The 26,695-nt window shown below is 40.6% G+C and overlaps 1 protein-coding gene across 4 annotated transcripts in view; it reads right to left on the bottom strand.

Moving 5' to 3' along the window:
* MYB (MYB proto-oncogene, transcription factor) overlaps nt 1-24,692 on the bottom strand; it is a 36,341-nt gene extending 11,649 nt beyond the window's left edge. Inside the window, exons 1-15 of one of the 4 annotated variants that reach the window (XM_036317466.1) lie at nt 24,136-24,692; nt 19,703-19,820; nt 17,166-17,237; nt 15,568-15,660; nt 15,101-15,321; nt 13,216-13,450; nt 11,729-11,809; nt 11,176-11,280; nt 9,612-9,866; nt 8,374-8,724; nt 6,735-6,877; nt 5,669-5,783; nt 5,453-5,575; nt 4,290-4,400; nt 2,576-2,683 (exon numbers count right to left, since the gene is read on the bottom strand). In XM_036317466.1, coding sequence (XP_036173359.1) covers nt 2,576-2,683; nt 4,290-4,400; nt 5,453-5,575; nt 5,669-5,783; nt 6,735-6,877; nt 8,374-8,724; nt 9,612-9,866; nt 11,176-11,280; nt 11,729-11,809; nt 13,216-13,450; nt 15,101-15,321; nt 15,568-15,660; nt 17,166-17,237; nt 19,703-19,820; nt 24,136-24,158 — 2,154 coding nt within the window. In that variant the 5' untranslated portion in view covers nt 24,159-24,692. Of the gene's footprint in view, nt 1-2,575; nt 2,684-4,289; nt 4,401-5,452; nt 5,576-5,668; nt 5,784-6,734; nt 6,878-8,373; nt 8,725-9,611; nt 9,867-11,175; nt 11,281-11,728; nt 11,810-13,215; nt 13,451-15,100; nt 15,322-15,567; nt 15,661-17,165; nt 17,238-19,702; nt 19,821-21,044; nt 22,428-24,135 lie in introns of those variants that run through there. The other 3 variants (XM_036317464.1, XM_036317465.1, XM_036317467.1) reach the window with 3 other exon arrangements.
* Nucleotides 24,693-26,695: the final 2,003 nt, after the last annotated feature.

Raw genomic sequence — 26,695 nt, 5'->3', positions numbered from 1 at the left:
CGGGGCCCATCGGGGCCAGCAGTGCCTCCACTGCCACCCGCTGCCAGCACTGTGTTGCCAACACCCATCATGCTCCACGCTACCCCCTGGTGGTCAGCACACGTCATAGCAAGCGGTTGAACTTCCAGTAGAATTCCCGGTCAAGGGGACAATTTGCATATTAGGCTTTTATTATATAGGATAGTGTAGATCAGCCCTTTGCAATCATAAATTCAACCAATCACTGATTGAAAATACTGTTTTTGATCCAGGGTTGGTTGAATCTGTGGGTGTGAAACCTGAGGATACATAGGGCCTACTATTATATATTTATTGAAAAAAATCCGCATATAAATGGACCAGAGCAGTTCAAACCCATGTTGTTCAAGGGTCAATTGTACTGATAACTTGCCAATTTTAGATAATATATATTTTATATCAGTACCATGTTCAACCCAATGGTTTTGGCTAAATACTAATTGGTTATGCCACACACTTTTAGGATTTGATTTTAGAAAAATAACCAAGGGTTTTCACCTTAATCATAACTACTTAAGTGTATATTACATAGTTGCTCTTTGAAATTTAGAATGCCTTTTATATACTACTAAAAATGTGGGTTGAGTCCCACAAGCTAAATTACAAAATATATGCAAAACTTAATCTACCTTAATGTACGAATAGCACTTAGTCAAATTCTGTGCTGTGGAAACCAAGGGCCAAGTAATTTAGGAAGGGAAAGGGAAAGAAAAACAAGGAAGGCATCTTCCTTCTGGAGCCAAGATCAGCGCCAGGTGAAACTAAGAAGTACAGTGGGGCCTTGACTTATGAGTTTAATTCATTCCGAGACCGAGCTCGTTAAGGAGCTCGTTAGTTAACTCAAATTACTCTATCAACTCAATGCAAAAAATCAGCCGAGAGACAGCTGGTATCTCAAAAAACTTGTTAGTCGGGACACTCGTAAGTCAAGGCCCCACTGTAGCTACCTTTGCCTTGACACCCTTCTAAACCGCCTTCTGTGTCCCTCTTGTGCTTTGGTGGAGTTCGTTCCCTTTGTCATCTCCCAACTCTTTGTGATATTCTGAATCTTCTGCACATGGGGCCTACCCAGGAGACACTCCGGGTGCCCCACAAGCACCGACTCTGCCTACCCACACTTTGGTTAACAGCCACCTTTCACCAATGCCCGTTGGATCAGCTAGAGGCCACAGGAAAGCAATATGATCGAATGAAGCATCAAAATGTGCCTAGAGCCCTTCCAGCTGTATTACTTGCATTACATTATTTGTATCACTTGAAAAATAATGCTAAATATCACAAATCATTAAAAGGGGGAAATTTTAAGATACTCACAATTTGGAGAGAGAAGGCCTCCCCAAAGATGGGAAAGCCCTTTACAGAAAGGGCAAGCTCCCAAAGCACACATCCTATTCCAGTGCACTTAACTCACAGGATACCCTTGACTGTCCACTTCTAAACCCCAGTTATTTATATGCTCCAAGGCTTATGAAGTTCCCCTTCATGTAGCTCAGGGAAGTGGAGGGGGCGCTCTGCAGGTGGCTGGGCAAGGAGCTATTTAATGTTGGGAAATGCTTTAAATAATTTAGGGGAGTAAATTTGCATTCTCATTTACATCTGGTGCAGGGTTAATTTGGAATTTGTTGCATTTCATTAACACATACTGACTTCAGAGTTATAAGAGAAATTCTTTTGACATGAAAACCCAGCAGCAGATGGTCAACAACAGGTTAGCCCTATGATATTGACACTTGACTTTCTTATTCTCATAGTCATATATGTCGTAATTATTATTATTATTATTTTAGCTAGCTCATTTCAAACTTCATTTAAACTCTAAATAGCGGCTTGAGTTGATGGCTTAGTGATGAAGCATAAAAAATTTTTGGAACAAAAAGTAAACTATAGCAATGAACTTTATAGAATTTTTAAAAGCAGAAGGAGATATTGACACATGTGTAATATATGAACTTAGTCTCAGACACAGTAAGAAATGTTTCATCTCATCATGCATTGGGAACCTGCTCTAATAAAAATTTCCAGCATGTCTCATATGAGTGGCAGCAAGGAATTTTTAATTTTTTGAAAAAATATTTTTATTGATTTCAGAGAGGAAGGGAGAAGGAGAGAGAGATAGAAACATCAGTGATGAGAAAGAATCATTGACCAGCTGTCTCCTGCATGCCTCACACTGGGGATCAAGCCCACAACCCAGGCATGTGCCCTGACTGGGAATTGAACCCTGGCCTCCTGGTTCAAAGCTTGATGCTCAACCACTAAGCCACAACTGAGTTTTTATATCAAGAGTTGTTTAAAAGTACCACTCCTCTATGCCTAAAAACTCTTATCAAAGGATTATCGGTCGATGGACTGATTGATTGTCAAAGTGGACTTTACTTCAGTAGCTCACAGTGGTCCTGCTCACCCCACATGAAAGAGGAGTCCTGATTGGGGTTGAATGGTCCACCTCAATTGTTGCCAGTTGCACCCAGCCCTGGGCCGGGGGAGGGACAGGCTTTGCCCAGCCCTCACCCCTAGGGAATGACTTTTAAGATACCAATGTTGGAATGGTAATTACCTGCAAGGGACTTGCCAGGGACCTGTTTTTAGGTACTGTAAAAGCTTTGAGAACGTTGTCTTCATCTTCTGATACTGGCGTCATTAAAACGGAACTTGTAAGAATATTCTAAAGGGAAAGAGAATAATTTGAAATTCAAATGAAGTTGGATAATATGAAAGCCAACACAATTCTGACACTATAGTGAGTAGATTGCTATGAGGTGATACACATTAGTGGGGAAAATTCAGGTATCTGCCAGAAATTCTCTTCTCAATGAACTAAAAGGAAAACTCAACTATGTATTAACCCTAATCCCACTGTGGCCAACACCAATAAGAAAAAAAACTAGGCACTCTGCTAAATGAATTACTAAATACATCTTTAAAAATGAAAGTTTTACTAATCTCTAGTGAGAAAATTACTTATTTTATATATTGGCACAAAAATATTTCAGAGGTACAAATTAGTGGCAGTAAATATTAATGGTTAAAAGTATGTAATTTAAAACTAGACTTTCTGAGTTTTAACCCACTTATTAGCTATATGATCTTGAGCAAGTGACTATGCCTCCTGATGCCTCAGTTTCTCAACTGATATAATGGAAATAATGTTACCAACCTTGTAAGGATGTTGAGAGCATGAAATGAGTTAATGTATCTAAAGCTCTTAGAATAGTACTTAACACTTCGTACATATTGAAAAAATATTAGCAATTGTTACTAGCTTTGATTCACCATAAAGGACAATCATTTACAAATTAGAAACTTAAAAAAATAGTCATAACTGGTACTAAAAAAAAAGAAATGAGCCATCAAGGCATGGAAAGACTTGAAGGAAACAAAAGTACATATTATTAAGTGAAAGAAGCCAGTCTAAAAAAGCTACACAATGTATAATTCCAACTATATGACATTCTGGAAAAGGCAAAACCATGGAGACAGTAAAAAGATCGGTTGGTTGCCAAGGGCTGAGGGGGAAGAAGGGCTAATAGGTGGAGCATAAAGAATTTTTAGTGAAACTACTCTGTGTGATACTATAATAGTGGCTACATGCCATAAATTTATCTAAACCCATAAAATTTACAACACTAAGAGTGAGCCCTGATATAAACTATGGACTTCGGGTGATAACTGTAACAAATGTATCACCCTCGGGGGATGTTGATAATGAGGGAGACTGGGCATGTGTGGGACAGTGTGTATACGGGAAATCTCTGTACCTTCTGCTCAACTTTTCTGTGAGCCCAAAACTACTATAAACAATAAAATCTATTTTAAAAATGGTTGTAACCAAAGCAATCTATTATAGGGTACAATAAAGGGCATCCACTACAGACACTATAGCACTATGCCACATGCTACATAGAACCAACCAGGTGACAACTTAACAAGGAAATGCTACATTTAAAAGACAAATAAATGAAAAGAAAATTTAAAAATTAACATTCTGTTTTCATGGAAAATACATATGTTCATACAGGAGATTTTTTAAATGGCAAGGACTTTCAAATCCTAAGAAAACAAATAATGACAAAGTCTGCAATGGAATAGAACCTATTTCCAATACATAAACAAAACCTCAACTTTACATTCAACATTAATAACAGTAAGAAAATACTCATGCAAGAGAGTATTTCGATGATGCATTGAGGAGTGCCGAAACCACAGTAGCCCACGGGCCACACACAGAATCCTGTGTGCACCAACATCTCATCACATGGATGTGTACTTACTGGCATATCTGCCACAGGTGATGCCTGTGTGAACAGCTGAGTGTTCAGATTCTCGCCTTCCCAATGGTTCGAGCAGAAGAAGTTTCCTGCTTTATCAGTTGGAGATTCCACCTAAAAGCAAACAGGAAGTGCTTTGTTGTTTCAAGAACCAGAATTCCCCAGGAAACAGTTCTACTCAAGAGTAAATTTCTGTAAAATGAATAGGGTCTGAGAGGATCATGTATAGCATGGTAACTATAGTTGATGTCACTGTATTGTATCTTTCAGTGGTTCTCAACCTTCCTAATGCCGCGACCCTTTAAAACAGTTCCTCATGTTGTGGTGACCCCCAACCATAACATTATTTTCGTTGCTACTTCATAACTGTAATTTTGCTACTTTTATGAATCGTAATGTAAATATCTGATATGCTATATGTGTTTTTCGATGGTCGCGACCCACAGGTTGAGAACCGCTGGTATAATTGCAATCTGCTAAGAAAGTAGAGTTGAAATTTTCTCACCTATAAGGGCGAATATGTGAGGCGATGGATGTGTTAACTAACTCAGTGAGGAAGAATCCTTTCACAGTGTATACATATATCAAATCATCACGCTGTACACTTTAAACAATTTACAACTTTACTTGTCAATTACATCTCAATTAGGCTGAAAAAGAGTAAATGTCTAGCCAGTCTCCTAGTCACTATCCTTATATGAAAATACATTCAAGAGGCACTGTATCTAAGCTGTTAGAAACATTTCTTACTACCAAGCTCAAACTTTGATCCTTGCAATTTAGATTCCTTTTTTTATACCATGAATTAAAGATACTATTATTTTAATTTTCAATTCTCCATAACATCTAAAACTTAAATATATATATGTATCAATAATCTTTCCATCTATGTAGCCAGGGACAAAAGTAAGTAAAAAGCTCCTTCCTTCTCATTCCTTTATCCTCTCCAGCATGTTTTCTGTTCAAACATGAAGTAGATAGAGGTGGCTTGGCTTCCCAAATGACAGGCCACATGCCTGCAGTCTGACAGCAGCTCTGAACTGCCTCTGGCATGAAAATCTTGTAGGAAAAGTGGTATTGTTCCACAGTGATGATGCAGACTCGTCAATAAGGAACAGAGGGAACAGCATTCACAGCCTATTCCTTTCAAAGGATTGCGAATTTACCTCTTGTTTGATCTTCTTCAGTAAAGGTCCATTTCCTTGAAACTCGGTAACAATTTCAGATTCATCAGATTCCTGTTTGATCACATCCTGCAGGTCTTCTACGAGATGAGATGGTGTCTGAGGCTGAAGGGAAGAGTGGGCATGCCGTTTGCATCAGAGGAAAATTTCTGTCTGAACTAACAAACCAGCTAACCCAAGAATTTTACGAACACTTACTAGCATCTTCAGGGGGCCATATTTTATTTCTTGAGCTGCAAGTGCATGTTTAAATGGTGTAGGGGTTCTCGGAGAGCTTTCTAGGATTGACTTTTTGATAGCTGGAGTTCTGAAACTTTAGAAAGAAAACAAGTGTTGGCTCAATACACAAGAACATATGTCCCTCACACTGCTCTCCCTATTACATTTAATATTTTTCTACTGAATAAAAGACTTTGTTATTGATATGGAATTGGGTATGCTGATTAATCACACATGTATTGTTAACAAAAAGATATTAGGTACATCAATCGCTCTGAAAACACATGTACTGCCTGCCCCTGGGTTTCTATAATGATCATAAGCATTGTGAAGGTCTGATGTAATTTACAAATACATTTCACCTATTATTAAAACAGGGTCCACAGTAGAAAACATGTTAATATTTTAAACTACTTATTGTACTTGGAAATAATAAGATTAAAGGTTGATTATAACTCATATTGATGTTCTCTGCCATTTCTTTGAATTGGTTAAGCCTTTATTGAATATAAATGACTGCTTAATCATTCCTATGATATCCTATAATATTACTGGGGGTGTCAGAAGCAGTCCTAATCTATATAAATTTCAAAAGAAAAAAAATAAGATTAAAAAATATGAACTAAAGAGAACTATTCTCATTCTTGTTCTGAAGTGTATAATCAAAGAGAAATGGAGGCTAAAAATCTTATTTTCAGTGAAGAAGAAAAGGCCTATTGAACAAACAGAAAAACTTGAATGGAAAAGTTATATAAAAACTACCTCTGCAAATATGGGAAAATTTGAGGTAAACTACAAAAATTAATTTAGTTTATCCTCCCACCATCTACGTCTGGATAGTTAGAATAGGCCCAGGACACATATTCAATGTGGAATATACATGATGAAATACATACAAGTGGATCCATAACATTATATACATTCAAATGGATCACAGTGTTGATGCCAGACACTGGGGACTATATTGAGACATTGGAGACTATATTCTCTTAAATAACTATAAGTAAATAAGATCAATAATTTCATTCTTGAACCAAGAACTTACATAGTATTTTCCTTTTGAGCTTTCACAGTCTGGTCTCTATGAAATGGTGTTGTAACAGTCAATTTGTGACCACTGAGAGGGGTGGCAGTTAAAGAAGGCATTTCCAAGTCTAAGTTTTCATGATTACTGGAAGTGTTTAAGAACTAAATATGGGAAGAAAAAAATTACTTAGATCAAGCAGTCATTCTTCATTGAGCCAAGTTTAAAAATTACACTGTGAAAACAAGCAAATATGTTTTACTGACCCACCATATAAAATAATAAAGATGCTCACAACATGTAGTGTTGGACAAGGGTATCCTTTTTATGTTAATTGAACACCAAGATTTGGAGTCTGATTTCAAAAAAAAAACAAAAACAACAACCAAAAATCTAGGGTCAATGCTGGAAAAATTGCAAAATCCTAAGAAAATATTCTCAATAAATGACATTTGCCATTAAAGAAATAAGATGCGCTCTTCATGAAGATTAAAAGTGTTCCAGTGATTTGGGGGAAATAATGATTATTTTTCTTTTATACTCTGTTGTCTCTCTTTAATGATCGTTGAGCCATTATATTATAGAAGGCTTACATTAGGTGGAACATTTTTTAATAATAAGCTATTTCTCTCAGAACATTAATGTTCTAGGAAAATAATAGGTGTTCCTCAAACAGTTCCAAGGTAAAATAAATTTGGGAAACACATGTCATAATCTCCTCCTGGACATTCACAATGCACATCAGTGAACTAAAATCAATCTTTAACTTAGTTTGAGTCAGTGTTTCCCAAACTTATATACTTTATATGTGGATGGAACATCTATCAAAATCTTTCAGGATGAATATTATCTAGAACACAATTTGGAAAATACAAGCAAAAAGCAGGATAAATTGTTTTGGTGAGTGCATCACATTTGTTCATACTTAGTGCTGTTCTTAACACTCAACAGACATAACTGGAAAAACGTTTTAAAGGGCCAAATTACCTATTAATTTCAATTATTTTAATAATTAAGAAACACCCAAGTTTTTAAAGGAATTATAATTTCCATGCCTTTAAAAAATACTGTATGAAACAAGAATATTCATTGGCAATAAACTATGCTAATAAAATCTTATGGCACAACTCAATATGCCATAATTGAGAAATTGAAATTAAAACATAAATTGTTTTCCTTAAGCATTTGTCCCTCATGCTCTTCCCAAACTTCTCCACTTAAAGATGGAACGGAACCTTTAAAATTTCTAGTTGCAACCCAAACATAGTTTGCTTCCCTCCGCCCCTGGGTCAGTGAATCATGTAAGTGAACAAAGAGGCAGAAAAACCTGTGAAAATTTTTAAAGGGAGTGAGGGAAGGGAGAAGAGAAAGGGATAGAAATGTTAAACTCTAGTAGTGGAGGAAATAACAGCACATCTCATGCAACTAACCATCTTTCAAATCACCCGAAAGAGAGAATTATGACAAAATCATCAGTCAACGTACAGACAGCCTAAACTTTGGGAGGCAGTATAACTTAGCAACAGCTAGATTCAACAACGCAACAAAATCAGTGAGGGTAAGAATAATTAGTCATTTGTCTCTAGGATTAGTTTCTAGATTATTAAGGCTTGATTGTCTGTTGAAAATTAGTAACAGCTGCGCAGAAACTGTGCTCTACCTGAGAGGGGGAGAAGGACAGGCTTTTGACAGGGGACCGATTGGGAGGTGAACTGCTGACGTCAGCAAATATGAAGGACCTAGGGTCTCCCGCGGCTAAGGGGCTGGCCTGGCGCCGCTTTGTTCGAAGGATGACCAGTGGAATGGCGCTGTGCCTCGCAGGAGGTACGGGCTTGAGCGGGCCAAGTGAACCCTCGCTCAACGTGCGTTTGCTAGGCTCTCTGGCGGGTCTATTCACATTGCCCTCTCTTTGCTGGAGCCGTAGGGCTTTGCCTGCATGCTGTTGGCTAGGTGAAAATTCTGCTTCTCCAAAGAGTTCAAAATTGCTGAGGTCACACCATGATGAAGAATCCTGAAAGAATGTGGGAGGCGCAGAACTCTGAGACATGTGTGCATGATATGTGCCATCACCTGAAACGGCACTGAGAAAGAGATGCTGAATGCAGAGAAAACACCTGCCGGGCCCCCTTCTTTACCGTCTTCAGGGTTAACAATTGTTCTGATACCGGGCTGGTCCTACAGGAGCGGTGCAGGGGCCTCTGGGTACTCTAGCATTTGCATGCAGTCCAAAGCAAAAGGAAACCCTTTCCTAGATGGCACACTTGGCAATGGTTATCCCCTGCCTGAGGGGGACTGATTGGAAGCTGAACTGCAATAAAGGCTTTTTAACCACCGGGAGACAGTGGAAATGAGTGGAGTGTTTGCTCTTGAGGGGCTGAACCCGAGTCTGTTTCACGGAAGGTGGTTTGTCTCAGTGAACCGTATGAGACTGGTAATAGATAACCAATGCTTTGTGGAGAAAGCCATGCACCACCAATGAACCTATTACCACTTCAAATATATTGAAAGATTGCTTTAAGCTCTGAGCAAACATAATTCTGAATGTGCTGTCCAAAAGCAAGGCACAATTCTAGAGAAACACAAAGAAGGAAACAAATTAAAAAAATAAAAGATAACTCAAACATCATTCCCATAACCCACGCTCTACTTTTAGGTCACTAACTTCGCTATTTTAAAAAAATATGCATTTTGAAGGAAATGTGTGAAAAGCTACCTTTTATCTGGGTAGCCTATGAAATCAGATCTTTGAAAAAAAACATACACAGAAAAACTAAAATAATATTTTTACCTTATATGTTAATTACATGACAGTTGGCTCTAGAAAATGGCAATGCTTTGAGAAACGGGTTTCCTCACTCCCCTTCTAGCAACATTAACATGCCTGAATAATCTACTTACAGAATCTATAAATTGAAGTGTTTCTGCAAATTCTAAGAGGTTCTTAACATTATCCAGAATGGCTCCTTGGTGGACGATCATGCACCTCGCAGGAGAGGCGCTTTCTTCAGGTAAGCAGCCGGGATCCACAGGCAGAGATGGCGTGGAGTGGTGCTCTTCCAAACAGGAAACAGGTGCACTGTCTCCGTGAGGTCTGGTGTGGTCGGCGATGGTGGTGCTGTGCCACCCGGGGTAGCTGCATGTGTGGTTCTGTGTCTAAGGAGGTGAGGGGGGGGAGGATAAAGAAAGAGCGGGGAGAAGAAAGGGAGAAGGAACTTAGCAATGAAGTTGCACAAGGTATCAGATGCTGTTGGAGGAAAGATAAAAGTAGTTGCATCATTCAGAACTTGCGCCTATGAAACAGTTGTCAAGATGTTTCCTTTTATTAATGCAAGACCCTGCTTTTTAATAGTGGTATAGTCTGTCATCTACAGGGTGACCTTAATTGCCCATCCTTTCGTTAAAAATGCAAACAGGGGGACCATGTGACAAAGCCCGACTCTCACATGGAGTTAAAAATCTATTAACATAATTTCCAATAGGACCATAAATGTTTGCTGTGAATTAAGAATTCTCCTATTCTTTCTAACCTACATATAGGCTGGAGAATGCAAGAGTTAGAGTTGCCTTTCTCTGAATATATTCTTGTTGCTTCTATCCCCTTCTACTGCAAAGGATTGCACCGGTGCAGAGAAGGAGTGCCAAATCGACGTGGTTAGGAAAGCAGAAGAGCAAATTAACAGAAGTCTCCTTTCAGCATGACCACGAAACAGGAGAAATTGCAAAACATTCAAGTTAAAAAGTGGGTGAACTAACATAAGCACATAATAATGGTATTATTTAACCAAAAAAGTTTTTACTCCTAGGAATACCTACTCTGTATCACATCTCTTTTATTTACTTGGTTGGTTAACTACATATGTTACAAATTACAAGCTTCTTTCCCAGTTTGCTGCTCAATCACTAAAAAAGATGTCAACATTCAATAATGGTTCACATAGCTTTCACATATGCAAACAAAAGAGAGCAGCTAATGTTATTCATGGAGAGAGTATATGCATCTTTTTCACATGTATACACTGAACATGCACCAAATCACGTATAAAATAATAAAGTATGAAAATCTAGGTTAAGAAACATAATAAAGAAAAAATGAAATGAACAGGCATCATACAGATGCAAAGTTTTGTGAAAAATAGTTTCATTCATTTTTAACTTTGATAGTCTTCGAATTGATTCCAGTCCTTCTAAAAAAAAAATCAATGATGACAATCACTAAAAAAAAATCAATGATGACAATCACTAATAGATGTTGAGTGTCTATTGCAACATAAAAGGACCACTTCCAATTTAGTCAACATTCTTATACCAACTGGGTTTTATTACACAAAACTCATGTTTAAATGTCACTAATGGATATATAGAGTATTGACTATGTAATATTTAGAAGATAAGAAAAAAGATACAGAGGAGCACTAGGGTAAAGCCACACTCCTCCCATTTCGGCCCACGGTGACATTCTTACTGGTAGCGCCTGCTGTCCTTTGAGCTCATTCTCAGTAGACATTAGGAGCAACTCTAATTCCTTTATTCGTTTTTCTTTCTCAGGGTCTTCATCATTATAGTGTCTCTGAAATTAAAAGTTAAGAGAGAAAAAAAGAAAAGGGCCTGAATGGAAGCTGTAAACACAATGGTTGTGGCCTTTAGTCAAGAGGGAACACACAGCCCAAAGAGCCTGGGCATGAAACCCAACTGAATTGGGCCACGGTTGAAATCTTTGTGAATGTCATTCTGGATGTAAGAGAGTGATGGGACATCTGAGGCTAAAGTGGAGGCTGACTGATGAGTTGTTTATAATATGAGAGAATCTGAGAATCCCTGAGCAAACTCACTCTCGAAGTGAAGACTGGCAGATGGCTGGCTGGAGTTCCCCCACCTTTCCACTTGTCCCTGCTTTTTTTATTTCAGTTGGTCAGGTGACAATATGTGTTTAGAAGAAAGAAATAAAGCATGTCTCAAAAATGGTGCCTTAAACAGCTAGTGAGTTTCTTTAGGAAATGACCTTACAATGGTCTTACCTGAATGGCTGCTGCAGCAGGCTGTGGAACATTGACTATATTGACATGTAATGCGACAGGATATGGGACATGACTGGAGACCTAGACACAAAAAAAAAGGCAAAACAAAGGACGAATCATTCATGGTTACATATGCTTCAGGGCACTTGGCTTGCTCGAGGACTGAGAAAAAGAATACTTCACTGATCAAATTCACTAAACATTAAACATACACACTCACACACACACACACACACACTCCTCTAATTTGAAAATTTAGCCAGGCTTTTAATAATGGCTAAATAGCTAAAGCAACATAGTGAAAAAAAAAAATTTAAAGTGCTCATCATCGATCCTGACAGGAAGTATTCCTTAGAGAAAAATACATCTAAAATACATTCATAAATGGATGAAAGGAGTTTTGGTGGGAAAAACTGATGGCACTAGCTGTTTATAAATAAAAATATTTCTCTGGGGATAATATGAGTTTTAGTAAATAGCACAGAACTGCTTAAGATAGTTCGTTCACCTGAGACCTTTCTGGAAAGTCTGTAGTCAAATATATGTCAAAACTCTTCACAAATATGCTTTGTGTAGAATTTGCATATGAGCTCTGTATTCTTGGGTAAATTTCACTGTTTCTTATTGTTAATATAAAGATTAAAACTTCTTGCTTTTTTTCCTCTTTATTCTTCTCTTTCCACTCACTAAGAATATTTTTTTCCCTAAGTATAAATATCAGGAAATGAAAAAGGAGTCACACTAATCCAAGAAGAATAAAAGGAGACACCAAAGAATAGTGTCACAAAACTGCTCTTGAGCCCTGGCTGGGTAGAACATTGTCCCCATATGCCAAGGTTGCTGGTTTGATCCCCAGTCAGGGCACATACAAGAATTAACCAATGACTGCATAAGTCAGTGGAAAACAAATCAATGTTTTTTTTCTCTCTTTCTCCCTTTCTTTCTCTAAAATCACTAAATAAAAAACAAAAATTAAAAAACAACAACACTGCTCCTGTCCTAGAGTATGAAGGTAAACACAGAATAAATAAATTAGGGCATTTCTGCTCCATCACTACCAGAATGGAACTTACAATTATCTGTTGAATTTCAATGTTGAACTATCTGCTCTTTAAATGTAATATTATGTTCACTTTCATTTTGGAAGACAAAAATATTTGACTACAACTGCATCCCTATTTCCCCAGTCTTCTTCAGCAGGACCTTGTTAAGTAAGGTTACATTCAAACTCTAAACTCCAAAATTAGATTAAAAGCAGCATCAGAATCTAACAACTTGGCTTGCAGCCTACACTGTCTCTAAGAGTTGTGTAACCGTGGACAAATCATTTAATGCCCTTGTTTCCAGAACCATATCAGGAAGAACAATACCTATGCCATGATCCTGTTTATGAAAGCTCTCTGAAAAGTATGCAACTACAGGGTATTATTACCTGGAGCTAAAATAACCACCTCTCTTGTTAAACAAAATTCTCAGGAATGGCTTACATTTTGTGCTTCAGAAATGTGGTAATAGGAATAGTCGTTGTTCACTGAGGGCTGTCCAGTTGGAGGGAGGTGAGCTGACGGCGGAGCATGAGCAAAGCCCATTAAATGACTGTTCTTCTGGAAACTTGCGGCCACCGTTGGCTGGCTAGCTTTGGAAGACTCCTGTAGATAACCTTCCTGCTCCACCTTCCGACGCATTGTAGAATTCCAGTGGTTCTTGATAGCATTATCAGTTCTGCACAGAAATATATCACATACAAATTTCACAAACAAAAACTTCAATTCAGATTAGAGTTAATTGACAGAAAACTGTCCCTAACAGAGACCTTTTCTTTTGGTCCACTAATAGTGTCATTTCTTTTTAATCATTTCAATCTTTTCTACCTCCTAAAATCATGCTTTCCCTATTACCTAATTTAAATTCCATGCATTTCTCTTAATTACATAATATGGAGTTGTAGTTTTCTATAAATATTGAAATCCTTAAACCATTTTGTTTCCTTGATAAGAGTATTTTCAATACAACTACCCTTCATATTTATTTTGACTGGTATAAGACGTAATACAACTGTCCTAGAAAATTACTCCTTTGATTTGGCTTAGTGGAGGCTACACGGACATCACAACAGGTCCTCAGTAAAGTTGGGTGAATGATAATGATGCTGCTGCCACCTCATTGTCCTCTCTTTATCGACAACAGCATCAGCCAGACATTTTGAGTGAAAAAAAACCAACTCCCATCTTTTGAAAACCATTTCAAATTGTTCTGGTAACCAGACAGAGGTGAGAATGGAAAACAGGATCCAGATAGGAGAAATGCTAACTCCCGATGTATTTTCAAACTGCAAAGCATTTTTACTGAAGTGTTTCAATTCTTAGGAAAACAGTTTCTCAATTTTAAAAAACCGTTTTAAGCCTCCCTTTTACTATTTTGATGGGGGTGGGGAATGTATGCTAAAGAAAGAGGAAGTTCAATCGCCCCTTAAATTTTTAGAAGAATCAACAGCATATCCTCTCAGACCATATGGGAGAAAAGGCGTCCTATTATCTACCTCCTGAATTCTCTAAGCTCACACTGAATCACAAGGGAGGAAATGCTTTGGAACATCACAAGAGAACACCAGATAAACCATCAGAGCCATGGCCTTCCTTTAAATGACCCTTCTTCCACTTTTGGATTATATAGCTCAAGAACAAAAATATTTAAAATATTTTGTTTTAGATATTTTTATGTAAGCTTCCCCCACCCCACCAAAAAAATCTGTTATAACTGCTTAAATAGGGAAAGGGGCAAAAATGAGCTTCCATACATTTCCCTCATAATGAGGTCATTTTTGTGCCTCTTTCATTAGAAAGAAAGGATAACACTGACATTATTTAAAAACCTGGAAGCAGTATGATAATTCTATAATTATACTATCTCTTTCTTTAAAAGAGGAAAATTAAGCCAAATGGTGTAATGAAATGCTGGTATCAGGAAAATGATAGCGAGGTCCTTCTGGTCACTTAACCAGCTATGTGAACTTAGAGCAGAGACAAACTGTCTAGCTCAGTTTCCTTCTGTACGTTTAGAGTTTTGTAGTTTACAATGTGCTTTGACATGTATTTTACTTGACACTAACACTTGCCCTGTGAAGTAAAAATGGGGAAAGTGAAGCTGAGGAATGTTCAATGACTTGGCTCAAGGCTCACTGTTGGGTGGATTCTGGAAGTACTCAACCAGATAAACTCCAAGATCTCCTCCAGTTCTAAAAGCTATGGATCTGGTCTAATGAATGAAACACAATCGATGGAATGTAATTCACTCACCATACAGTTAAAACAGACTGTTCAATACCCACTCCCTCATTCCTCCCAATCAATATATTTTTTGACATATGATTACCGTCCAGGCAGTAGTTTTGCGATTTCTGCCCATCTGTTCCCCAGCCTCTTGTGTGCCTGGTAAATAATTCTGTCTTCCTCTTCTGTCCAGGAGGTTTTCTTAACTTCTGGATTCAAGTGGTTATGCCACCTCTCCCTACATTGCTTTCCAATTCTCCCCTTTAAGTGCTTGGCAATAACAGACCAACGTTTCGGACCGTATTTCTGTACAAGCTCTATCACCTTCAGATAAACACACAAAAATAACCTATGTTTTAATGTTATGTAATGAGTCAGTGTAATCATTCTGTTACAAGATCTTTAGAAAATTTCTAAAAACCTGCTTTCATTCATTTAAAATATGGAAAAAGAATTCTTTTGGTTCTTGTTTGTACACCTTACCTGTTTCTTAAGTTGGGAAACATTCAAGGAAGTAGTTTGGGGAATATTCTTAATTATGATTCATACAACAATGAAGAAGGAACTTACTCTCTGATCTTCTTCTTTGGTCCAGGGACCCTTGATGAGCTCAGGGTTTAGTACTTTCTGCCATCGGTGCTGGCACTGCACATCTGTTCGATTCTAGACAAATAAGATAAAGTAGGCATTGTCATATAGATATGACGTGATAAGTGCACACTAAGATTTTGTTAGAATATGAATCATACATAGATAGCATACAGTGACAATGATCAAGAACATTCTAGGGCATGTTTGGAGAGCCCACCCATCCCTCATTACTTACAGCTAAAGAACATACAAAGAATATAACAAAGTTGCATCTAAAATTAGTTCTTCCTCCTGAGGGCAACAGTCCTGCCATGTGAACAAAAGGACCATCATATTGCATGAATGGCTGAGAATTTAACTTAACCTTAACCTCAGTCTGTTGCATGTGAAAGTACCTAGGACTAAGACTAAGCCTGTTAGGGATTCCATATTAAGGTCAAGCTTTTATGGAAGCCCACTCTAGTGACTCCCATTCAAACTAAGAGATGTGCTTCAATTTAGGGCCACCAGTGTTAATATTCAGAACAAAGATGAATAAACATAGGCCCTACCTTATACGAGCCTGTAATTTTATAAGGAGGAAAAGACAAATACATAATGAATAGAAGGCAGAATTTGATTCATACGTGAGAAGAAATAAAAGCAAAATGATATTGGGGTGGGAAAAGAAACCTCTTTAGGAGAAATGATGTTTCCTTAGGAGGAGTCTGGAAAAGCTCTTGTTATGGACTTTGAAGGACATGAAGTAACTATGCAAGACATTCTAGGAGGTGGCATCACCAGAGGAGGGACAGCAGACATAAATTCAACTAAACCTGCTTACAGAGGGGAAGTCAGAAACAGAACTGGAGCTGTATGTTGGGGCCATATGGGAGGACCCTGTGTGCCAGGTCCAGGCAGTGCACTTAATTTGTGAAACTAGGTTACTGTTGTTGGTTTTGAAAAGATAAAGTACAGCTGCATTTTAGGAAGCTCCCTCTGCTAAAGGATAAAAAAGTGGAAAGCTATAAGTAGAGAAACCAGTTAGGAAGTCACTGTAATCATCCAGAGAAGAGGGAAGGGAGAATAGTGAGGAGAATTAAAAGACCAATGACAAAGGAATTCCAGAACCCTTAGTCACTACTTAGGTGTAGGCGATGGGGGGGGGGGGGGGGGAACAAGTCTAGAAGGACTCAGAAATTTTCAACTGGGGTACCAAAACATGGTTTTTTTTTAAAAAGGAAATTTAAAAGAAGCTGGCTTGGGGGAAATATCACAAGGTTAGTCATCTATCATATAACAAATCACCAGAGTGCTAATTTATAGTATCCTATAAATGAAAAGATATTTATATGATCCAACAAATGAAAGGGTAAAATAAGAAGAAAACATTGGAAAATGTTGTATGTCCTTTAATAATAGATTCAGAAACCCCAATTATATGTATTATAATATACACTACAGGTTATGGATGAGGCATTTCTCCCCCAATTTCTCATATATAGCAAATAAGCAATGTCTTCACATACTCTCCCAAAATATCTTACTTAAATCTTTGGGAGATTTCCTTTTACATGAAGAAAAAATTACTAACTTACCGGGAGATAATTGGCTATAACTTTCCAGTCATCTGTTCCATTCTGTTCCACCAACTTCTTTAGTTTTTCATCCTAAGACAGTTAAAGGTAATCCAAGGACATCAGTCATTTACTGTACAACTCTATTCAAGTTAGAGTAGAGGGGAATCAATTCAATAACCTAATTCACAAAATATCTCTCAAAAATATCCAAATACAACAGATAATTAATGTGACATACTGATTTTGAGTATAGATTTATTTAGAGTCAGACAGACCAAAGACTGAACCTTGACTAAGCTATTGATTAGTTGTATAAGCTTGATTATATCATTTTGCTTTTCTGGACCTTAGTATTGTCATCTATATAATGGGAGTGCTGATGTCAAAAGGGTTATTTGGGGATCACATGAAGTAACTATGCAAAACATTTAGCATAATGCCTGGCTCACTGAATGTTTAATACATGGTAACTATTAAAAGTTTTACTCTGTGGGGGAAAAAAAGACCTCCAATGTTAGATTCAAGATATTTAACTAGACATGGCAATAGATAGGATCTCGAGTAAGAAATAGCGCAACCACCATTCTAACATTTAGTTATTTTAACCTCTTACAAATAAAAAAAAATGGAAGATCACTTTTCTTAATTAAACTTAAAGGTATGTATGATGTAATAAAGTCATTTAGTTTTTGTATAAAGATATGCATAATTTAAACTTATTAGAATACAGAACTTAATAGAACAAACTTGTTAGAACACAAAAGACACCAAACATCAGGGGAAAATCTTTCAGTTCACTCTTTCTAAACATGATCTACCAAGTGAAAGAGAACCCTCACATTTTTGCACAGCTAACTTCACACGCAATGTGGATCCCTGGTATGACACAGACATGGGAATTAGGAAACCAGTGTTAACAAGAGAACTTCGCTATGTGGAAGAATCATCTAAGACTTAGATTCTAAATCAAAATCTCCATAGGTAAATTATGTATTTCCTATGGACCTTACTGGAAATCCTGCCTGCCTAACAAGAGGAGCTCTGGCTTATGTGAAGTAGGGTGGACCGAAACTGCAGAAGAACCAATACCATTAATTCTAACATAAAATCTTTAAAAAATCAATTGCAAAATTTTTGAAACTTCAAAGAAAAAGCAACTTTTCCTATACATTCATACTTTTTCTCCTTAAATATTTTTTCATTCCTACAAAGATCAAGCTTTCAATAAGCTATCAGAAAAAGGTAAGCAGATATATCTCCTTCCATTTTTGATTGCTTTTAAAAAATCTTTATTGTTGAAAATATTGCAGATGTCCCTTTTCTCTTCTCCAGCTCCGTTGACCCCCCTCCACTCCGCTCCTAGCCCTTCCTCAGGCCTTCCCTGCACTATTGTTTGTCCATGGGCGATGTATATATGCATATAATTATTTGGTTAATCTCTATCCGCCCACTCCTCCTGAAATAAGTCAATGTTTCAATGTCTCTGGATCTGTTTTGTTCATTAATTCATTTTCATCATTAGATTCCACATATAAGTGAGATCAAGTGATACTTGTCTTTCTCTGACTGGCTTATTATGCTTAGCATAATACTCTCCAGGTCCCTCCATGCTGTCTCAAAGGGTAAGAGATCCTTCTTTTTTATAGCTGCATAGTATTCCATTGGGTAAATGTACCACAGTTTTTTTTAATCTATTCATCTACTGATGGGCATTTGAGCTATTTCCAAATCTTAGCTATTGTAAGTAACACTGCTATGAACATAGGGGTGTACATATTCTTTCTGCTATGAACACACGGGTGCATATATTCCTTCAGGCTTCTTAGGATATATTCCTAGCAGTGGGATCACTGGGTCAAATGGTTGTTTATTTTGCTTTTTGAACAGATCTCCATGTATATGGCTCTGTGAAATACTATAGATTATATTTTAAGAATGTTAAATGAATCCATTAAAACAAGTTCTATGAATGTTCTTTTTACTCTTTTGTTTGTTTTGTTTTTGGAAATAGCAATTCATCTATTTGTTCAGGGAACATTTGTTAATAGTCCACTTTGTGTTAAGCAATTCTGGATTCAAGGACCACAAAAATGAACAGATATGTAGCCCTGCCCTCAGTAGACTTGTCGCCTCCTGTAAGAGGCATATATATTACAGCAATAATAAGAACATGTGTCCAATGATTGCAGGATGCATCCCAGGAAAGTGAAGGATGGCTTCACAGAAGAGGTGATATCTCCACAGGTAATAAAGAAGTAGTAAGAAGTCGTGGAGCAAAAGGATAAGAACAGGATAGGCAGCAGGAAGCATAGATGAAACAAATTAAGAGGAGAGGACATTCAAAGAACTACAAAAGGGTTGGATATTGAAGGTATAGTGCACATATGGGGAGTGGTGAGAGGTAAGTATGAGTATGCTGCACAGGTAGGCTAGGATATGATTTCAAAGATCCTGACAATGAGTATGAGCACCTGTAGTTTAGCTGAAATTTTGTTTTTCATAAACGGATACATTCTACATTCTATTCCCCATGTTTTAATGACATGATTAGTTACCTCTTCCCTGGTCCACCTAGTTTTCCCCAAGTGACGCTTTCCAGACTTGGGAAGCAGCCCATCATAGTCATGGTCACACATCTCAATGTCTTCATCATCCTCATCGCTACTGTATATGCTGCAAAAATAAAAAATGGGCAGATATAGACTGAAACAAGAAGGTTTAAACTACTGGATTACAAAAATTCCACAAAAACTCAACAATCATTTCAAAGGTTAAGATGATAAAACTTTGAAAACTTGCACAAGATTGTTTTCTGCATTCTGTGGCTCTAGTATTGGAAACTGGTTCTGCTGTTATCGGTCTCCACAGATACAGCAAAGGACCTGGCACTTTCTTATTGCTCTGCATGTTTAAACCTGCTGTTACTGTTAGACCAGTGACAAGTTACACACTTGGCAGGCAACCTTCCAACCAATGAAGGTTTAAGTTTAAAACTTAATATTAAGGACAATAAAAGGCCTGAGAGCCCATGTCCTTTACGTAATTATACACTCAAGATCTTTGGCATACATCACAATATTTAAATAATATTTCCCAAGTACAATAAATAACTCAGTTATGTTGTTCCAATGGGACTGGTGTTTTATTAAGAGAAAAACATTCAGGAAGTAATATACCTAACAATATAATTATAGTCATTCCTTCAAGATTAGAAGACTAAGAGAATCTAAGAGGAAAGGATTCTAAAAACCTGAGGAAGAATAAAACATTCAAGTGATCTACTTTGTAAATAACATTAATACCAAACACTTCAAAACTCTAGGCCAGTTGATCCAACTTGTGGCCAGATTTACAATACTCAGTTTCCAGAGTGACTAAGTGTATAATTACACCACCTGATAGTCAGACTCTTACTTACTCTTTTTTTCAAAAATCTCTGACTGAATGGTATTTGAAATATCTTAAAATGTACCTAATTCAAAACTAAGGAATTCCCCCAGATGGGCTTAAAAAGAACCCACTACTGTTTTTAAAGGAGCCTTTTCTTTTACCTCATTGACCCAAACTATGAATTTTGATGACTTTTGAAGTTACTCTATACTTAATGTTTATTAATCATATTCTGAATAGATGAGAGTAATTTTGCAGTCACAGATTACTTTTACTTATAATTTTACTTATCAAATTAAGATATGAAGAAAAATTGTACTAACTGAAAAACTTCAATAAAATTTATTCTTGTAATACTGAGACTAATAAAATAATGATATAAAGCAATATCATAATGTAACTGATTCTTTTTAATAAGAAAGTTTATATTCATATTAGGTATGTCTTCCCAAACTATTTTACAAGTATACATTACCCACCCTTTATAAGGCAAACAAAAGGGCTTACCAAAAATCCTGAATTTGAGGTTCTTACAATTTAAAACTATTATTTGGGGCAACAATCTGAAGGTCCAGGATGCATGGTGACAAGCAGGATGTGATCCAAAAGTAAAAGGCATCACACACACACACACACACACACACACACACACACACACACACACACACGACATTAAACTGTACTTATAATCCATAACCATTTCTTTCATTTAGTGTCTATCCCTTCCAGCAAGAGCCTGAAGTTCTGCAGTGTCAACCGGAGGTTCTTAACTTCTGATCAATAATTACAATAGTTTCCCTTGAATAAAAAATACTAGCATCATAAGTGAAACCATTATTAGAAGCCCAGAGCTGTAGGTCAGCATCTTTTGAAAGATTCACAGGGAACTCCTTGGAAATCCCCCAATGAAGTGGCACCCTTGTGAAATATCCGGGATACCAAGAAAATCAGAGTAATCTGAAAGTGACCCATAGATTCAACTCAATTTAACTTTTTAGGTTGGGCGGGATCTGGAGATTACATTTTCAGAACTTCTCTCTTGAAACAGCTCAACTCCGAGAAACAAGCAACATATTCAGCCACCCATAGGGGGCAGCCAACATCAGTTGAGAGAGAACAGGCATCAAACAGGACTAGAATTCTGGAGGCAAAGGTGCCAGTCCTAGTTTTGCCTCCACCTAGCTGCCTGACTTGGACAAATCACTTCCCCTCTCTCAGGACCTCAGTTTCTTGCGTCTACCTAAAGGGCTTGGAATCTATTTCTAAGGTACTTTCCAGTGCTAATAAATAATGGTTGCATGACTTCCGTGTCTCTTAAAAATGAAGCACAGCCGCAGAGATGTGCTAAAGCAGACTTTTGGGGGGAACGTGGCGTGTGACTTCCGCGGGTCCTGAAGAGGCCGGGTGGGGAGCAGGGCGAGCCCAGAGCTGCTCACACGCTCCTGGGTCCATCAGCAGGCTAGGCACGGGGGCTCGCCTTTGAGATTTGCATGCGATTTCCGTGCTCTAGGTTGTCCGGGTCGCCTAAGTAGCATGATTAATTTCTACTAAGGGCCTGAAATAACTTTTCCTTCATCTGTACTGACAAGATCTCAGACCCAACAGTCAGAGAACTTTCAAAGGCTGATTTCAGGCTTGATGCACTTGACTCCCCCACCTGCTAGACCTGGTGTGGTTACAAGAGTACGACTATGAATATTACATTCTGTCAAGGAAACAAACCGTGCAAAGAAACGAAAAAGAAAAGAGGTGCTGGGGGTTGGGAAAGAGGGAGGGGAGCGGGAGGAAGTGTCTTGTGGCCGCTACTGTGATTCTAGAAATGGGGTTCAGACTCATTTCGCTGACCTGGTTAATAATCCCTGCCCAGTTGACGCCGGCCTTGCAAGAAACGGCTTCGGGCCCGCAGCCGGGTTTCTCTTCCCCCCCGGAGGCAGGTTCAAGGCTCCCGCCCCTCCAGGCCGCCTCCCCCCTCGGCTACCTGGGAGCCGCAGGGAACCAGAGAGGCCCCGCCCAGCCCCGCCCCGCCCGGCGGGGACGATCGAGAGCTCCCCGCGCGGAGCGTCCACCGAGCCTCCTCCCAGCACCCCTTCCCAGCGCTCCTCCACTTCCTCCCAGTTTCTGCTCGCAGAGAAAATAGGTGACCTTGGCTCTCTACTGTGAAGTCCCCAAAGCGAAGGTGAAACCACTCGAGGAGGAGCAGCACCCTCGCCCCGCTCGGCCAGGCTCAGGGCGAGGCGCAGGGAGCCAGCTCCCCCCCCCCCCCAACCCCAAGTCGCCTCCCTTTTCCTCCGGCGCCCAGCCATGCTTCGGCGCTGCCCCCCCGCCCGGCCAGACAGGGTCCGAGGGTGCTGCTGCTGGGCCCACACCCACTCTCGGTGCAACTTCCCAGTGCAGCGCGGGGACCGGCAATAGCCGGTTCAAAACCAAATAAGCACCAGAAAATCAAACCAGCCGTGGGGAAAGGGGTTGTGTCCGCTTTGCCTTCAGGACCTTTTTGCCAGACCTCCTTGCTAGGGTCCGGCCGGCCACCCCTCCTCCGCCCCGGCGACCTCAGGCGGCGGGAGCACTGTGCGGGGAGGAGCCGGCGCCCTCGGCCGCATCCACGTGTGCGCGCCTCGCCAGGAGCCTCCAGCCCAGGGGAAGAGCCCTCGGGGATTGCGTCCCGGTTGCGCAGCAGCGGCCTGGGGTGCTGCCCGACTCGGTCCCTTTCCGTTGGGTGGCAACGCTGACGGCCGCCGAGCTGGCCCCCGAGCCCGGCCGCTCCTAGTGGGCTCCCGCGCGTCCAGTCCGGGAAGTCCAGGGGCGGGTGGAAGCCCGGGCGCCAGCAACTGACAGTTCGGACCCGTGTGTGCCTCCCTCTCTGTTCCCTGGTCCCCTCCGTCCGGCCAAAATGTAAAGGGACTTCACCCATCCGCCCCAAGCGCGGTGACATGTGCGGCGCCGGCGCGTGTGCAATGTTTGCATTAGAAATAATAACTTTCCCAGAGCATAATGATCAGAACCTTCAAAGCCAGGGCTTAAACCAATTTTGCAAATGTAGAGACTCATTCCCTCCCCGAAAATATTTTTTTTTCCCCCGGCCGCCTGTCAGCTGACGCTCTTCTTAGGCTCCATAAAGAATGAATGAAATTTAAATGAACTACCTGCAGCTACTACACAATCCGGCATTTTCCCTATATCTGCCATATGTTCAGCATTTCCAAGTCCAAACAAATCGTAATGCATCCAGCAATTATGCCGCGACTCCCTCGCCGACAGCCGCGGCATCAAGCCAGGGACCTAGTGGGCTCCCCGGGGCCGGTGGGCACCGCTCATTCCCCCGCAGGAACGTGCTGCTCTTTCTCCCCCAGAGAGAAAGGCAACTTGCAAAACGAGCCGCAGGGAGTGCTTCCCGACGTCCCGACACATTTCCTGCACCGACGCTTCCATTCATCAGTCTTTCCAGCGGCTTCTGCTGCGGAGGCAGAGGTCCCAAGTACCGCAGGATCTGACAGCCCCGCACCGGATCCGGGATGGAATTCCCACCTGCTCTCCGGCAGCCTCGCGCCCGCGCCCCGCGCGCCCCCACCCGCGGCCGCCCTCCCGGGCGCCCCGTTACCTGTGCCGGGGTCTCCGGGCCATGGCTCGGCGGGCGCGGGGCTCCGCCGGGAGCCGCGGGGACCGCAAGGGGCTGCAGCCTCCCGCTGCCCGCCGCCTGCCTGCGTCCCTCCCGGGCTGCGCAGCGGGCGTTCCGCACGGCCGGGCGAAGTTTCTCAGGAGAAAGAGGAGGAGGAGGTCGCGGAGGAGGAGGAGAAGGAGGAGGAGGAAACAGGTTGATATTAAAGTGTAAACTCTGTAAACAGAGATGCCATCAAACAAAGAGCTTTGGACACTCCCCCTCCCGCCAAATCTGGCGCCCCTGCAGTGCGCACGCGCCCTGCCCGCCGCCTCCACGGTCGCCTTGGCTGCCGCCCGCCGGGCAGCGGACCTGGCCCGGCCGCCGCTCCTCTCCGGCTCCCGCGCCGCCGCGCTGCGCCTGGCGCGCCCCGAGGCCCCAGCGGCGCGCGGGCGGGGAGCCCAGGGCCAGGGAGGGGCGGCCGGAGGCTGCGGCGGCGCCTTTTCCTGCGCAAACCCCGCTCCCCGGCCCCGGCCGCGAGGGCCCGCGCCGCGTCGCGCTGCTGCCGCCTCACTGCCGCTCGGTGGCCACGCCAGCGCCTCCCCGCTCGGCACGCTCCGGGCCCCCGAGCCCGAGCTCGCTGGGCTCTGACTCACTGTTGCGGGGGCGGCGATGGGCGCGCAGCGGGGCGGGGCGGGGGGCGCGACGGCCGCATTAGGGATTGGGGTTTAGGCTGGGTTAAAACTTAGATTTCTGGAGATGGGGGCGGACGGGGGCGGGGGGCGGATAGTAGGGATGGGAGCCTATATGTTCATAGGAAGTTTGGCTAGGTCTTTAAAAAAATTTAATTTAACTCGTTAGTGCCAAAGGACACTCATTTCGAGTGGAGCTGGAGCGATCACGGTTCACGTACGGGACACTCCCGCGGAGCTTGGAGTCCCCTCCTAGATCCTGGAGCCCACGCGCCGCCTTCGTGCAGTCACAGGCCCTTCGCTCTCGGCCGGTGCACGCCCGGCCCCGGCGGCGCCCCCTGCACGCCTCCGCCCCGGCCCCACTCGGGGATCGCGCCTGGATTCCACACCTGCAAAATCCACGGGGCTGCAAACAGCCCGCCCCAAGCAGAACTCAAGAAACCCCACGTTTGCACGCGCGGTTTTAAACCTTAAACAATTTGTAATGCGGAGATCGGTATCCATGCTTAGTGTCTTACTAGATAAAAATCGCCCAAAACGTTCGTGTTCATTTAACGAGGGGCTCCCGAAGAAGTGAAGGGAGAAGATAAGTGCTGCATTTATAAGGGTTGGTGATTGGGGGATTTTAGGGGAGTTTTAGTTTTACTTCCGTTTATAGACTTGTACCATTGGGGATTTTTTTTTTTCTTCATTCTCTGTATACACTAATTTATTTTTCCTTTAATCTTATAGGAGTTTGAGACTTCTGCTGACTGGGTTTGTGGGTGTCCCATGTGCCCCGGCAGTTCAAACTTAGCTCAGAAAGCATTTTTCTTACTAAAAAAGCATTTTCTTACTGAAATGAGTCATAATTTTATTAAATGGTGAAGCATGTTAGGTTTCAAGACTTTATCTGGTGTTTTAAACTTTGTTTCGTAAAAATTGAAATACAGTCTAAATTCTTATCAAAAAATGTCAGTTGCTGGTAAGATTAAAACATTCCTTTCTTTGGGAGAAAAACAACACTGAAACAAAATTACTGTGAGATATTTCAGTTCACAATTCTGAAAGACAAGTCACTTGTAAGTTTACATATTTTTAAAGCCAGTATTTATTGCTAGGTTCTTTAACAAAGTTTCTCCACATCAAAAATAAACACATTTAAAAAATATCCAGAACAAACATCTAGAAACCACCCGTAAAGGAATTGTATTCTGTCTTTGGGATTATTTTATGAATCTAACTGGCATGATTCCCAAACACTGAGCCTCTGCTACAATGAGAATATCTGAACCCTTCCCAAAGTGAGTTCATAACCTCTTTCCCAAGTTTCTTAGGAGTTAAAACTGCTCTATGATTCTTAAACTCCTTTTAAGTGGAAAGTTACTAAATTCCGTTATTTCCTTTATGTATCATTTTCCTATGTGTTGTTTTGAGAATTTATACTACTTTCATTCCCCAGACGTTTTGGGGTATCAGTTCACGTTTTTCCTCGTATGTGTGACAAAAATACATTTGGGGACAAGCTTATACATAAAGAGTATACATGCAATGATTCTTACTAGGCTAATTTGGGATATATTGCCACCTGATAAGTATATGGGAGGATAGAATATAATGGAGTTACCATAAATTCTTGTGTATATAAAATATATTTTCAAAAACATTGCAGAATGTTCACAATCATTATATACATTTCCTTTGTCCACTTAAATTACAAACACATTTTAGATGACTTCATATATTTTCCATTACTCTCAATTAAAAAAAAAATCTGCTGAATCAGTTATTTTAGCTGTGGCAGGGGCTAGGATAGTGCTAACTTCAGACTTTTAATTGCAAAGCACTAGGCAGGAGTCAGCAGACTTTTCTAGAAAGGGCCAGATGGTTGT

This window comes from Myotis myotis, unplaced genomic scaffold (genome assembly GCF_014108235.1).
Source record: "Myotis myotis isolate mMyoMyo1 unplaced genomic scaffold, mMyoMyo1.p scaffold_m19_p_7, whole genome shotgun sequence".
In the NCBI taxonomy this organism is placed as follows: Eukaryota; Metazoa; Chordata; class Mammalia; order Chiroptera; family Vespertilionidae; genus Myotis; species Myotis myotis.
Note: the sequence above shows the minus strand (reverse complement) of the source record. Positions and strands in the feature narration are given on the sequence as shown.